A 16,160-nucleotide genomic window follows, 5' to 3' on the forward strand; every position below is an offset into this window, starting at 1 on the left:
TTCTGCGCTACAGACTGAATCTAGCCCTCGAGCACTTGTTGGCTTGGTAACAACATTGGAAGCACAATAGACAGGTATTTTCCCTTTGTATTTATTTCTGCCTTTAACTTTCTTTCAGTTTCTATTTTCTCTGGGTGGTTTGAGGAAATTAGTCCTTGATAGTTCAAGGTAAACGGAGCATTTTTTCTTGCTACTGTATCTGCCTGCATGTGTTTTTTCTGTGTCTCTTGGCCTCTCTGCCTATTCAGTTCGACTGAATAGTGTTTCTGTGTCCCTCTGTCTATCTCTGGATAGCCTTGTCTGACAGCATGCATCGCCTGCGTGTCTCAATGTTGGTCTGCTTCATACTCCTGGGATTCCTCAGTTTCACAGGTAGGTGAACACCTTTGAGTGTACCACTCATAGGCTGTGTTTTTCACAGGCAACCCAGTTCTGATCTTTTGGCCAGTTATTGACAATGGATCTGATCGGTCACCCATACTGTCCTAAAGTACTAGACTTTAGGTCTGACTCTTTCCGTTTCCCTTCACTGTGTCTTATCCAGGAGCAGAAGAGACAGAGACTGCTACAAAGGAAGGCAAAGGTGAGCCAGAAAGAAGGATGGATGAATATGTTTTATTATAGGCCGGCAGGGTAACCACTAGGCTACCCTGGGGCGGCAGGGTAACCACTAGGCTACCCTGGGGCGGCAGGGTGACCACTAGGCTACCCTGGGGCGGCAGGGTAACCACTAGGCTACCCTGGGGCGGCACGGTGACCACTAGGCTACCCTGGGACGGCAGGGTGACCACTAGGCTACCCTGGGGCGGCAGGGTAACCACTAGGCTACCCTGGGGCGGCAGGGTGACCACTAGGCTACCCTGGGGCGGCAGGGTAACCACTAGGCTACCCTGGGACGGCAGAGTAACCACTAGGCTACCCTGGGGCGGCAGGGTGACCACTAGGCTACCCTGGGGTGGCAGGGTGACCACTAGGCTACCCTGGGACGGCAGGGTGACCACTAGGCTACCCTGGGGCGGCAGGGTGACCACTAGGCTACCCTGGGGCGGCAGGGTAACCACTAGGCTACCCTGGGCCGGCAGGGTGACCACTAGGCTACCCTGGGGCGGCAGGGTGACCACTAGGCTACCCTGGGCCGGCAGGGTGACCACTAGGCTACCCTGGGGCGGCAGGGTGACCACTAGGCTACCCTGGGGCGGCAGGGTAACCACTAGGCTACCCTGGGACGGCAGATTAACCACTAGGCTACCCTGGGGCGGCAGGGTGACCACTAGGCTACCCTGGGGCGGCAGGGTGACCACTAGGCTACCCTGGGGCGGCAGGGTGACCACTAGGCTACCCTGGGACGGCAGAGTAAGCACTAGGCTACCCTGGGGCGGCAGGGTGACCACTAGGCTACCCTGGGGCGGCAGGGTAACCACTAGGCTACCCTGGGGCGGCAGGGTAACCACTAGGCTACCCTGGGGCGGCAGGGTAACCACTAGGCTACCCTGGGGCGGCAGGGTGACCACTAGGCTACCCTGGGGCGGCAGGGTAACCACTAGGCTACCCTGGGACGGCAGGGTGACCACTAGGCTACCCTGGGACGGCAGAGTAAGCACTAGGCTACCCTGGGGCGGCAGGGTGACCACTAGGCTACCCTGGGGCGGCAGGGTGACCACTAGGCTACCCTGGGACGGCAGGGTGACCACTAGGCTACCCTGGGGCGGCAGAGTAACCACTAGGCTACCCTGGGGCGGCAGGGTAACCACTAGGCTACCCTGGGACGGCAGAGTAACCACTAGGCTACCCTGGGGCGGCAGGGTAACCACTAGGCTACCCTGGGACGGCAGGGTGACCACTAGGCTACCCTGGGACGGCAGAGTGACCACTAGGCTACCCTGGGACTGCAGGGTAACCACTAGGCTACCCTGGGGAGGCAGGGTAAACCACTAGGCTACCCTGAGACGGCAGGGTAAACACTAGGCTACCCTGGGATGGCAGGGTAACCACTAGGCTACCCTGGGACGGCAGGGTAACCACTAGGCTACCCTGGGACGGCAGGGTAACCACTAGGCTACCCTGGGGCGGCAGGGTAACCACTAGGCTACCCTGGGGCGGCAGGGTAACCACTAGGCTACCCTGGGGCGGCAGGGTGACCACTAGGCTACCCTGGGGTGGCAGGGTGACCACTAGGCTACCCTGGGGCGGCAGGGTGACCACTAGGCTACCCTGGGGCGGCAGGGTAGCCTAGTTGTTAGAGCTTTGGACTAGTAACCGAAAGGTTGCAAAATCGAATCCCAAAGCTGACAAGGTAAAAATCTGTCGTCCTGCCCCTGAACAAGGCAGTTATAACTGTTATAACTGTTCCTAGGCCGTCATTGAAAATATGAATCTGTTCTTAACTGACTTGCCTAATTAAATAAGGGTTAAAAAAATGTATCATTTGACTGATTGATTTTGTCCCTAGGCAGGGAAAAACGTGAAATGCCCAACTGGGCCCTGTGGTCGTCTGACTTCACAGGCTGGTTGCAGGAGCTGACTGCCCAGGCTGGTTACGACCGGATCCAGGACCTGGCCAGAACCTACTGGGCCCACTTCCCTATTGCCAGTTATCTAGGTTACGACAGCCCCGACGAAGACACAGAAGAATCTAAGGGGATACCGGAATGAAGTTTGGGTCAAATTAAATCTTTGGAGAAGTTTTAAAATCACTGCCTTTGAACTATTGTCTGAATATTGCATTGATCAAACTATACCCTGAACATATTTAGTAGCAAACAACTATTGTCTGAATATTGCATTGATTAAACTATACCCTGAACATATTTAGTAGGAGACAGGCATGCATGCACACACAGTTAATGCTATAAATCTCCTTTAAACAAATTGATGGCTTATTGCGCTTTTCTTTGTCATCCAGTCAAAGCAGGAAAGCGTACAAAGTTATTATCTTTCAACAGTTTGATTCTCATACATTCAGATTCTTGCATCAGAAACCTGACTTGATCTTGAGTGGCTTTGATCAACAATTTTGATTAAGACTGCACAGTGTTGAATGAGTTGGACAGAGAGCAATGGTGGTGGACAGAAGGGGGGGGGCTGTCCTCGTTCTACGAGACATCTGTAGCTTCTGAGAGGAACGGAAAACTGAAATAAATCTGCCACCTTTATCCAACCTTTGACCAGGGCTCCATTAGATAGATCAGTAGTTCAAGTAAAGAAGTGGTGCTCAGTGAGTGTTACTGGAATGGGCCCTATTCGACCTCCGTTCATATATACAACAGAGCCCCTCATCAGAAGATTACTTCTCAACACTCTTGTGATACGGTACCACAGCAAGAATCCTCTCTGCTCTTTGCTCATCGGCCACAACACTGAATCTCATTTCATGGTGCAGTGTACTTACGGAGCAGAATGCTCTTTCTCCTGGAGAGTAAACTGCTGTGTCCAGAAATCCCCTGCGCTTTGCTGTTCTACTGGAGCTGTAGAAAACCTCCTGGAGCCTTCTATCTGCACAACCTGGTCTCAGAGCATTTCGTAATACTCTGTACGTAAATCCGAGACACTCCATTTAGTATTATATCCTACGTTTTGTATAGTATGTATTCATTTGTGGATGCCCATCACATTTCGTATGATATTACAAATTTGCTAAACTTATGGTATGTTATGAATACTAGCTAGGTGGCAACATTAGCTAGGCTAAGGGTTAGGTGTCAGGGTTAAACCTTTTTGGTTGTTAGAAGTTCCACGCCAACCAATCACCCTACTTTTTTTTTTGCCTTATGTAAACATCTGTTTTATGTAACCATACCAAACGAAACATATCATGCTAATTTGAGTGTGCCAGATTTACATTTACTATGTTACATCTATTCTATGAGACCAGGTTGATCTGCATGGTAAGGGGGCTGCTACGAAGGAGGTCGGTAAGCCAGCAGAAAGAAACAGAACAGCAGGGGGAATTGTCTCAAACCTCTGATTGCACATCCTTCTTTTGTGGACTAATTGCTGTGAGTTTGTGTGTATGGGGGAACAAGGAGTGCCTGGTGAAGGAATGCAGCTACTGTAGGCTTCAGTCAGGCAGAGTGTATGATGGGTTTATGTCTGGCTCAGTGTTGTAAAGAGAGGTGGGGGCGCTTAAGCTGCTACTGAAGAGGAAACGACAAAGACTGTAACATGAGTCTGAAGTTTCATGGGTCATCCATTTCTCCTCTCTGACATTCCTTCTTCCCTCTCTGCCCTCTGTCTATTCCCTCTCTTCCTTACAGTCTCTTTTTCTCGCTTTCTTTGAGTCCCTGTATTTTCTCTCTCCCTATCTGTCCCGCTTGCTTTGTCTCTCGTCTCTCTGTCTCCTTCCCCACCTTCTCCCTCCTTCACACTCTAGCATTTCTCTGCTTTAGCTCTGTGCCAGTTTTCTGTGTCCCTGTCCAGCTTGGGCAAGACAAGGAGCTGCTGTTTGCTTCTCCAAAACACACACACGTTGACGAACGCACTCATGTCCACTGTGTCCACTTTGTGACCAGATTTCCTGGTGCCTCCCTGTATGTAAATTATTTGACGAATATTCTTTCAAAATAAAATGTATTTATTTATTTCATGCCATATATTGATGTCATAAATCCATGTTACCACCTCTTAATTATAATAGAATGTGGGATAATTATGAATTAAATGGTTTCACTGTCCAGATCCGTTTACACTTGTGAGATATCCAGACGCAATGCGTGCCTGACTACGTCCGGAGGTGGGCAGGAAAATCTGATCACAATGCGTTTTAGGATCATGTACATCAGTGGTCACCAACCTTTTCTGAGTCAGGATCACTTTCTGAGTCAAAATGCAAGCAGGGTTCTACCGTTCAGATTTAACATGACTTAAAAAATGTAATCATCCTATGCAACATTTAAGCTATTAAAAGCAGTACTGGCAATGAAGTTTGTGCAATAACCTATAGGCACAATACTATTATCACAGCATATTGGCTTTGCATGAAAACTCAATGCGTTGTTGTTTGGACCAATTACATTTGAGGTGGGTTATATGATCACACCGGTAATGGATCAGTTGTTGTTTGGACCAATTACATTTGAGGTGGGTTATATGATCACACCGGAAATAGATCAGTTGTTGTTTGGACCAATTACATTTGAGGTGGGTTATATGATCACACCGGTAATGGATCAGTTGTTGTTTGGACCAATTACATTTGAGGTGGGTTATATGATCACACCGGTAATGGATCAGTTGTTGTTTGGACCAATTACATTTGAGGTGGGTTATATGATCACACCGGTAATGGATCAGTTGTTGTTTGGACCAATTACATTTGAGGTGGGTTATATGATCACACCGGTAATGGATCAGTTGTTGTTTGGACCAATTACATTTGAGGTGGGTTATATGATCACACCGGTAATGGATCAGTTGTTGTTTGGACCAATTACATTTGAGGTGGGTTATATGATCACACCGGTAATGGATCAGTTGTTGTTTGGACCAATTACATTTGAGGTGGGTTATATGATCACACCGGTAATGGATCAGTTGTTGTTTGGACCAATTACATTTGAGGTGGGTTATATGATCACACCGGTAATGGATCAGTTGTTGTTTGGACCAATTACATTTGAGGTGGGTTATATGATCACACCGGTAATGGATCAGTTGTTGTTTGGACCAATTACATTTGAGGTGGGTTATATGATCACACCGGTAATGGATCAGTTGTTGTTTGGACCAATTACATTTGAGGTGGGTTATATGATCACACCGGTAATAGATCAGTTGTTTTTGTATTACTTGTGAGGCTCAGCTGAGTGGAGAATACATTGAAATAATATGTTTTTATTTTACTGGGCTGATGGTCAGTCTCAGGGGAGAGAGAGAGCAGTAGACGGCGGGTCCGCCTCTCAATGTCCCTCTACTCTACCGTTCCTCCACTGACTGACCAAAAAGGGACACCGTCTTCCAGCTGGTGAAACTCGAGTCGCACATTTCTGCCTCATGCAGTTCATGTTGTTACTTTTATGAACAGAAAGGGAAATAAAAAGGACCAAGCTGCTAATAATAACAATACAAGCCCTATCGATACACGTTCCTACTCATTCATTACAGCTGCAGTGCTGGTTGTAGTGCGAGTGGAAGTACAAAGAATGCACATTTTATGGCGTATAAAAGTATTGAACATGACAGTGCTGGTTAAGAACTTAAACATTAACTCATAAAAATAGTCACTCTTTGCTGTATTCGTTTACAGTCTCTCTCTAGTCATGGTTTTAAACTGACAGTCTCTCTCTAGTCATGGTTTTAAACTGACAGTCTCTCTCTAGTCATGGTTTTAAACTGACAGTCTCTCTCTAGTCATGGTTTTAAACTGACAGTCTCTCTCTAGTCATGGTTTTAAACTGACAGTCTCTCTCTAATCATGGTTTTAAACTGACAGTCTCTCTCTAGTCATGGTTTTAAACTGACAGTCTCTCTCTAGTCATGGTTTTAAACTGACGGTCTCTCTCTAATCATGGTTTTAAACTGACAGTCTCTCTCTAGTCATGGTTTTAAACTGACAGTCTCTCTCTAGTCATGGTTTTAAACTGACAGTCTCTCTCTAGTCATGGTTTTAAACTGACAGTCTCTCTAGTCATGGTTTTAAACTGACAGTCTCTCTCTAGTCATGGTTTTAAACTGACAGTCTCTCTCTAGTCATGGTTTTAAACTGACAGTCTCTCTCTGGTCATGGTTTTAAACTGACAGTCTCTCTCTAGTCATGGTTTTAAACTGACAGTCTCTCTCTAGTCATGGTTTTAAACTGACAGTCTCTCTCTAGTCATGATTTTAACCTGACAGTCTCTCTCTAGTCATGGTTTTAAACTGACAGTCTCTCTCTAGTCATGGTTTTAAACTGACAGTCTCTCTCTAGTCATGGTTTTAAACTGACAGTCTCTCTCTAGTCATGGTTTTAAAAGTTTAGAAATCTCAACTTTGCTGTAGCTTTCTTTTATGCCTGATACTTTACTGCAGACACGGTAATCTGAGCCATCTGATTGGCCAGCAGTAGGCCAATAGTGCACTTGATTAGTTCTCCAGGCTTGCAGGGAGGCAGAATTTGTACCTTCACACACATGAAATGGTTCAAAATTGGAATACTTCGCCTACCTGGCGCGAAGGGCAGCAGCTAAATCGGGTGCACCTACAGCCAACTGCTCAAGATGAATTTTAAAAAATTGGAACACAAGGCTTTATCGTTTGTTTTTTTACAGAAATGTTCGGTGATCAACTAGAAATGACTTGGAGGTTGACCAGTCAATCACGATTGACCGGTTGGTGACCACTGATCTACAAATGTGGGCACAATCAGGATGTGGACACATTCAGGACAAAGGACGTATGTTAGCAGCAGGTATAAACGTGGCTTCTGAATCTCACTTCTAAACAGGCCATTGGCCTATCATTAACATTAACCCTTCAGCTAGACAGTGGTAGCAGACAGTCTAGTGTGTGTCTGCTGTGCTTGGTGTCTATGACTGACTGAAACAGTGTCAGTTACCTTGGTTGACTGGGACACGTGGATTAGTTAGCAGTCAGTGGCTGTGATCTTGCCCTGTACTGTGAAGGTGTGTGTGTGCGTGCGTGCGTGCGTGTGTGTGTGTGTGTGTGCGTGCATGTCTAATGAGAAAAACAGAGACAGGGATGGAAAAATATTTATCAGAGGAGAGAGAAGGAGAGGACAATAAGACTGCATAGGTTTAGGAACTAAAGCAGCAAAGCGCTTTCCTAATGCAACTGCGTTTTCCATTGACTTATTCAATATCGCTCCCTCTTTCTGTCTCTGTTCAATTACTTGCAGCCTGTCTCATGGGCAGTGATGTCAAGGTAAATGCTGATCTCAGTCTGTGGTGAATAACCTAATGGTCCCTATAAACTCAACGAAAAAGGTGGGTAAACGCTGGCGCAAAATAAAAAAGGTGTGTAAATGGAGTGCGTTTAAGTGCATTTATCGTCCGCTACACTATTGTCCATGGGTCCGACATAACTGTTTGGTCTCTCTCTTAACCCTTGTAGTCTTACCATTCGGGTTACTCCCCTTGTCTGAAGGGTCAAAAATGACCCGCCTTCACTAAACCCCTAAAATAAAGCAGTTTAATTGAATCTGTTTGCATGAAGAAACAACCTGTCATTCATCACAAACTTTGTGAATATCTGGGTTTTCCCTCTTCACAATGCAGAAAGACTGCATTTCATCAGTGGGCAACTCTCGTTTTTATTACAAAACACCTGTCATAATTGTTTTCTTTCCTAAAGTAGAGGTTTATTATTATTATGATTGCTAAAGGGACTGCATAGGTGTAAACAATTTTTTTTGCAAGAGATAGCGCTTGTATAGCCTAAGAAGGTAGCAGAAATGTGCAAAAAGTAGTTTTGAATGCATTTTATTGAATCAACTTAGCACATGTAGGACAGTATGCAGGTGTGTGTGCATGGACTTTGCAGATGTATTTCTCATGTGCAGCACATAGTATTTGTGTTACAGTCCTCCTTTGGGGGACAGAATTGGCATCTCCTCCTCTTACCTGCCCCAGCTGCAGCCTCAGGTGGACCAGGACAAAATTCAGCCCCCTGAACAGCTTTCACAAGCGCTGCAGAGGCTGCTGTGGGGGGGAGGGGCTCCCTTCTTTCAATGTGTGGGGTTACAAGTGCCTTTCCCAGCTGCTCCAGGAACACCCTCCTCTTGTTCCGCTTATCAGGCATCCAGGTAGGGTTGATCTTGTTCCATATCACAAAGGCATTGTATGAGGACATATCAGTGATGTTATGGAAGATGACCAGGGGCCAGCGGGCAGTCATCCTCCTGCAGCTGTAAATTCCAATCACCTTGTTCACACCTTCTATGTTGTGGTTGTAGTCCAGGATGATGGCTGGCATCCTGTCCTCGCAATCACTGATCTCAGCTGTTTTGTGCAGTGTGCTCAGGAGGACCACATTCTTGTTCCTCTTTGGGAGGTAAGGAACTAGAGTGGTGGTGGGGGTGAAGGCAAACTTTGATGAGAAGGCCTCTCTCCCCCTTGTTGCGAGGAGTGCAGGGGGGAGCTCAGGCTTGTTCTTTCTAACTGTGCCAACCATGGTCATCTTCCTCTTCAGGAGCTGCTGGCTGAGTGCAATCAGTAGCACACAATCGCAATTTCTCATTGTGTGTGTGTGTGTGTGTGTCTTTGTGGTTTTTGTGGTGTGTAGATGATTTTATAACTGCCGGGTCAAAAATGACCCTAAGACAATCTTTGTACCCCGGTGTTGTACAGCTTTCATGGAAATATGAACAAAGGAGACGTTTCACTTTTTCTAATGTTGGGGTCACTCTAGGAAAAGTCATCAAATTTCAAGTTGAAAAAATATAATTTACGTTTTTTTTTAAACATAGTAGCGAGTAATTTTTTACACGTAAGGGTTCATTCAATTCAATGGCTTTATTGGCATGGGAAATGTGTTTACATTGCCAAAGCAAGTGAAAGAACTAAAACAAAAAACAACAAAGCTAATCAAATAAAAACAAAGACAAAAACAATCGGACATTAAAAACCTCTTACTTCTACCCCCTCCTTTTTCGAACATTCTGTTAAAAATCGCGCAACTTTTCAGCGTCCTGCTACTCATGCCAGGAATATAGTATATGCATATGATTAGTATGTGTGGATAGAAAACACTCTGAAGTTTCTAAAACTGGTTAAATCACGGCTGTGACTATAACAGATCGTGTGTTTCATTGAAAAACGCAAGAAAAACTGCTCTCTGAAAGCTAAAAATAATTTCCATAAGTCACTTCCATGGGTTGTTAAAAGAGGACAAAATTTAATATCGACCTGCATGCAATTCATACAAATTCCACACGATGTCGCCATTGTCATCATTTTCAATTGAATTTTTTGTTGGAAAATCCATCTATCTGGCTTCCGTTTCTTCCAGTCTCCACCAGGATGTTGTTAATGTGGACATGGGCAGCCATTGATTTGCACACGAGGAGCTATTGAATATACATCGCCCTGTAATCATTTTGATAGATTATAAACGTTTACTAATACCTAAAGTTGGATTACAAAAGGATTTCGAAGTGTTTTGTGAAAGTTTATCGTCGACTTTTTTAATTTTAAAAAATGATGCAGCGTTAAAAAACGATGTTTTTTTCTGAATGACACAGCTTCCATAGAAAGCTATTTTGGGTATATATGGACCGATTTAAACGAAAAAAAGACCCAATAGTGATGTTTATGGGGCATATAGGAGTGCCAAGAAAGAAGCTCGTCAAAGGTAATGAATGTTTTATATTTTATTTCTGCGTTTTGTGCTGCGTCGGATAAGCAGAGTCTTTGTTTACGTCGCATTCAGGCATTTTCAGGTGGTGCATGCTATCAGATAATACCTTCTCATGCTTTTGCCGAAAAGCATTTTAAAAATCTGACTTGTTGGCTAGGTTCACAACGAGTGTAGCTTTAATTCAATACCCTGCTTGTGAATTTTGATCAAGGTTTGAGTTTAAACGAGTACATTTAGCATTTAGCGTAGCGCATTTGCATTTCCAGGTGCCTACTTGAGACATATGCGTCTCAAGTAGAATCAAGAAGTTAACAGTAAGAATTACACGGATAAATAGTTAAGAGAATAACACAAATCCAATAAAAACAAAGACAAAAACAACCGGACAATAACAATAAACATGACACAGATAAAAAGTTTCACAACATTTACATTTATATTATTAGCGGATAAATGTTACATAAGTGACATTATGCAAATAGTAGAATGTACGAATAATGGGGAAAAAATAGGCAGATAAATATAGGTTATATTTACATTGGTTGACCTTTTCTTGTGTCAGCAGGTTACACATTTTGTGGCTGGGATTGCACACAATATAGTAGCCAGATCTAGGAAAAAAGTTCCAAAGGCTGGGTATACAATCGTGGCCAAAAGTTTTGAGAATGACACAAATATTAATTTTCACAAAAGTCTGCTGCCTCAATTTGTATGATGGCAATTTACATATACTCCAGAATGTAATGAAGAGTGATCAGATAAATTGAAATTAATTGCAAGTAATCTTTGCCATGCAAATGAACTGAATCCCCCAAAACATGTCCACTGCATTTCATCCCTGCCACAAAAGGACCAGCTGACATCATGTCAGTGATTCTCTCGTTAACACAGGTGTGAGTGTTGACGTGGACAAGGCTGGAGATCACTCTGTCATGCTGATTGAGTTTGAATAACAGACTGGAAGCTTCAAAAGGAGGGTGGTGCTTGGAATCATTGTTCTTCCTCTGTCAAACACGGTTACCTGTAAGGAAACATGTGCCGTCATCATTGCTTTGCACAAAAAGGGCTTCACAGGCAATGATATTGCTGCCAGTAAGATTGCACCTTTAATCAACCATTTATGGAATCATCAAGAACTTCAAGGAGAGCGGTTCAATTGTTGTGAAGAAGTCTTCAGGGTGCCCAAGAAAGTCCAGCAAGCGCCAGGACCGTCTCCTAAAGTTGATTCAGCTGCGGGATCGGGGCACTACCAGTACAAAGCTTGCTCAGGAATGGCAGCAGGCAGGTGTGAGTGCATCTGCACGCACAGTGAGGCAAAGACTTTTGGAGGATGGCCTGGTGTCAAGAAGGGCAGCAAAGAAGCCACTTCTTTCCAGGAAAAACATCAGGGACAGACTGATATTCTGCAAAAGGTACAGGGATTGGACTGCTGAGAAATGGGGTAAAGTCATTTTCTCTGATGAATCCCCTTTCCAATTGTTTGGGGCATCCGGAAAAATCTTGTCCGGAGAAGACAAGGTGAGCGCAACCATCAGTCCTGTGTCATGGCAACAGTAAAGCATCCTGAGACCATTCATGCGTGGGGTTGCTTCTCAGCCAAGGGAGTGGGCTCACTCACAATTTTGCCTAAGAACACAGCCATGAACAAAGAATGGTACCAACACATCCTCCGAGAGCAACTTCTCCCAACCATCCAGGAACAGTTTGGTGACGAACAATGTCTTTTTCAGCATGATGGAGCACCTTGCCATAAGGCAAAAGTGATGACTAAGTGGCTCAGGGAACAAAACATCAATATTTTGGGTCCATGGCCAGGAAACTCCCCAGACCTTAATCCCATTGAGAACTTGTGGTCAATCCTCAAGAGGCGGGTGGACAAACAAAACCCCACAAATTCTGACAAACTCCAAGCATTGATTATGCAAGAATGGGCTGCCATCAGTCAGGATGTGGCCCAGAAGTTAATTGACAGCATGCCAGGGCGGATTGCAGAGGTCTTGAAAAAGAAGGGTCAACACTGCAAATATTGACTCTTTGCATCAACTTCATGTAATTATCAATAAAAGCCTTGACACTTATGAAATGCTTGTAATTAATCTTCAGTATTCCATAGTAACATCTGACAAAATTATCTAAAGACACTGAAGCAGCAGACTTTGTGGAAATTAATATTTGTGTCATTCTCAAAACTTTTGGCCACGACTGTATAGTGTATAAGAGGTCATACAATGCGTTTTTTTACTGATTCATATGTTGATGATGTAAAGAATATTTGCTGGTCTGTGGTGTGTCATGAGGCGTAACAAGACACTGCACTTGACACATTTATGAAATTGCTTATTCCGGTTACTAAGAAGCATGCATCCATTAATAAAATGACTGTAAATACTGTTAAATCCCCTTGGATTGATGAGGAATTGACAAATTGTATGGTTGAGAGGGATGAGGCAAAAGGTATGGCAATTAAGTCTGGCAGCCCAACTGATTGGCAAACGTACTGCAAATTAAGAATGTGACTAGACTAAATACTATGAAACAAACATGTATTATTTAAAGAATGATAGTAAAAAGCGTTGGAGCACCTTAAATTACATTTTGGGGAAAAAGGCAAGGGGATCAGATGGCTCATTCATCACAATACCCACTGATATTGCCAACTATTTTAATGACTTTTTCATTGGCAAGATAAGAAAACTTAGGTATGACATGCCAGCAACAAAAGCTGACTTTACACATCCAAGTATATCTGACCAAATTATGAAAGACAAGAATTGTACTTTTGAATTCCGTAAAGTCAGAGGTGAAAGAATTATTGTTGTCTATCAACAATGACAAGCCCCCAGGCTCTGTCGCAACCGGCCGTGACCCGGAGGTCCGTGGGGCGACGAACAATTGGCCTAGCGTCGTCCGGATTTGGGAAGGTTTGGCAGGTAGGGATATCCTTGTCTCATCGCGCACCAGTGCAGTGCAGTGCGGCTTGGTTGGGTTGTGTATCGGAGGACGCATGACTTTCAACCTTCGTCTCTCCCGAGCCCGTACGGGAGTTGTAGCGATGAGACAAGATAGTAGCTACTAAAACAATTGGATACAACGAAATTGGGGAGAAAAAGGGGTAAAATTGTATGACGTTAAAAAAAACAATGACAAGCCACCGAGGTCCGACAATCTGGATGGAAAATTACTGATAATAGCGGACAATATTTCCACGCCTATTTGCCACATCTTCAATTTAAGCCCACTAGAAAGTGTGTGCAAGCTAAAGTAATTCCTCTACCCAAGAACAGTAAAGCCCCTTCACTGGCTCAAACACCCGACCAATCAGCCTGTAACCAACCCTAAGTAAACTTCTGGAAAAAATTGTGTTTGACCAGATACAATGCTATTTCACAATAAACAAATTGACAACAGACTTTCAGCACGCTTATAGGGAAGGACACATAACAAGCACAGCACTTAAACAAATGACTGATGATTGGCTGAGAGAAATTGATGATAAAATGATTGTGGGGGTAGTCTTGTTAGACTAGTGCAGCTTTTGACATTATTGATCATAGTCTGCTGCTGGAAAAATGTATGTATCGTTGCTTTACACCCCCTGCTATAATGTGGATAAAGAGTTACTTGTCTAATAGAACACAGAGGGTGTTCTTTAATGGAAGCCTCTCAAACATAATCCAGGTAGAGTCAGGAATACCCCAGGGTAGCTGCTTAGGCCCCTTACTTTTTTCAATTTTTACTAATGACATGCCACTGGCTTTGAGTAAAGTGTGTCTATGTATGTGGATGACTCAACACTATACACGTCAGCTACTACAGCAACTGAAATGACTGCAACACTTAACAAAGAGCTGCAGTTAGTTTCGGAATGGGTAGCAAGGAATAAGTTAGTCCTAAACATTTCCAAAACTAAAAGCATTGTATTTGGGACAAATCATTCACTAAACCCTAAACCTCAACTACATATCGTAATGAATAATGTTGAAATTGAGCAAGTTGAGGTGACTAAACTGCTTGGAGTGACCCTGGATTATAAAGTGTCATGGTCAACAGTAGCTAAAATGGGGAGAAGTCTGTCCATAATAAAGCGCTACTCTGCCTTCTTAACAACACTATCAACGAGGCAGGTCCTACAGGCCCTAGTTTTGTCGCACCTAGACTACTATTCAGTAGTGTGGTCAGGTGTCACAAAGAGGGACTTAGGAAAATTGCAGTTGGCTCAGAACAGGGCAGCACAGCTGGATCTTAAAACTACACAGAGAGCTAACATTAATGACATGCATGTCAATCTCCCATGGCTGAAATTGGAAGAGAGATTGACTTCATCACTACTTGTTTTTGTAAGAAGCTGAATGCACCGAACTGTCTGTTTAAAATACTTGCACACAGCTCAGACACCCATGTATACCCCACACGACATGCCAAGGTCTCTTCACTGTCCCCAAGTCCAGAACAGACTATTGGAGTGGCACAGTACTACATAGAGCCATGGCTACATGGAACTCTATTCCACATCAGGTGACGGATGCAAGCAGTAGAATCAGATTTAAAGAACAGGTAAAAATACACCTTATGGAACAGCGGAGACCGTGAAGAGACACACACAAAGGTACAAACACATGCATATACATACATTGTGATATTGTTGCCTGGTGGTATTACATTTTTTGTTTTGTAGATATGTAGTGGTGTCATAATGTTATATGATGTATTGTTTTGTCTTTTGATTTATATGTAATGTAAGTACTTTAATATGTTTGGACCCCAAACCTTTAGTTAACTAGGCAAGTATGTTTAGATCAAATTCTTATTTACAATGACGGGCTAATGGGGATCCCTGATAAATACAAATACACTGCTGTGTTTCACCTAACAAACATGGGAGTTTGTCAAAATTAGATTTGTGTTTGAGTTCTGTGGGTTTGTGTAATTTGAGGGAAATGTGTGTCTCTTATATGGTCGTACATTTGGCAGGAGGTTAGAAAGTGAAGCTCGGTTTTCACCTCATTTTGTAGCCAGTAGCCACTTAGGTTGGAGTCATTAAAACTAGTTTTTCAACCACTCCACAAATGTCTTCTTAGCAAACTATAGTTTTGACAAGTCGGTTAGGACATCTACTTTCTGCACGACACAAGTCATTTTTCCAACAATTGTTTACAGAGAGATTAATTCACTTAAAATTCACTGTATCACAATTCCAGTGGGTCAGAAGTTTACATACACTAAGTTGACTGTGCCTTTAAACAGCTTGGACAATTCCAGAAAATGATGTCATGGCTTTAGAAGCTTCTGATAGACTAATTGACATAATTTGAGTCAATTGGCGCTGTATCTATGGATGCATTTCAAGGCCTACCTTCAAACTCAGTGCCTCTTTGCTTGACATCATGGGAAAATCAAAATAAATCATCCAAGATCTCAGAAAAAAAATTGAAGACCTCCATGAGTCTGGTTTTGGAGTGGCCATCACAAAGCCCTGACCTCAATTCTATAGAAAATTTGTGGTCAGAACTGAAAAAGCCAGTGCGAGCAAGGAGGCCTACAAACCTGTCTCAGTTACACCAGCTCTGTCAGGAGGAATGGGCCAAAATTCACCCAACTTAATGTGGGAAGCTTGTGGAAGGCTACCCGTTTTGACCAAAGCTAAACAATTTAAAAGACAATGCTACCAAATAGTAATTGAATGTATGTAAACTTCTGACCCACTGGGAATGTGATGAAAGAAATAAAATAAATAAAAGTTTAAATAAAACTCTCTACTATTATTCTGACATTCCGTCATACCTGAGCGGTATGACGGCTGCGTGGTCCCATGGTGTTTATACTTGCGTATTATTGTTTGTACAGATGATCCTAACTAACCGAAGACAAGGAAT

The 16,160-nt window shown here is 43.7% G+C and overlaps 1 protein-coding gene across 1 annotated transcript; it reads left to right on the forward strand.

Moving 5' to 3' along the window:
- Positions 1–308: 308 nt before the first annotated feature.
- Positions 309–2,755, forward strand: LOC139406157 (otospiralin-like). The gene is made up of 3 exons (XM_071148643.1): positions 309–372; positions 545–583; positions 2,450–2,755. The coding sequence occupies exons 1-3, from the start codon at positions 309–311 to the stop codon at positions 2,650–2,652; spliced, it is 306 nt and encodes a 101-aa protein (XP_071004744.1). The 3' UTR covers positions 2,653–2,755.
- Positions 2,756–16,160: the final 13,405 nt, after the last annotated feature.

The sequence above is a fragment of the Oncorhynchus clarkii genome, chromosome 3 (assembly GCF_045791955.1).
Source record: "Oncorhynchus clarkii lewisi isolate Uvic-CL-2024 chromosome 3, UVic_Ocla_1.0, whole genome shotgun sequence".
Taxonomy (NCBI): Eukaryota; Metazoa; Chordata; class Actinopteri; order Salmoniformes; family Salmonidae; genus Oncorhynchus; species Oncorhynchus clarkii.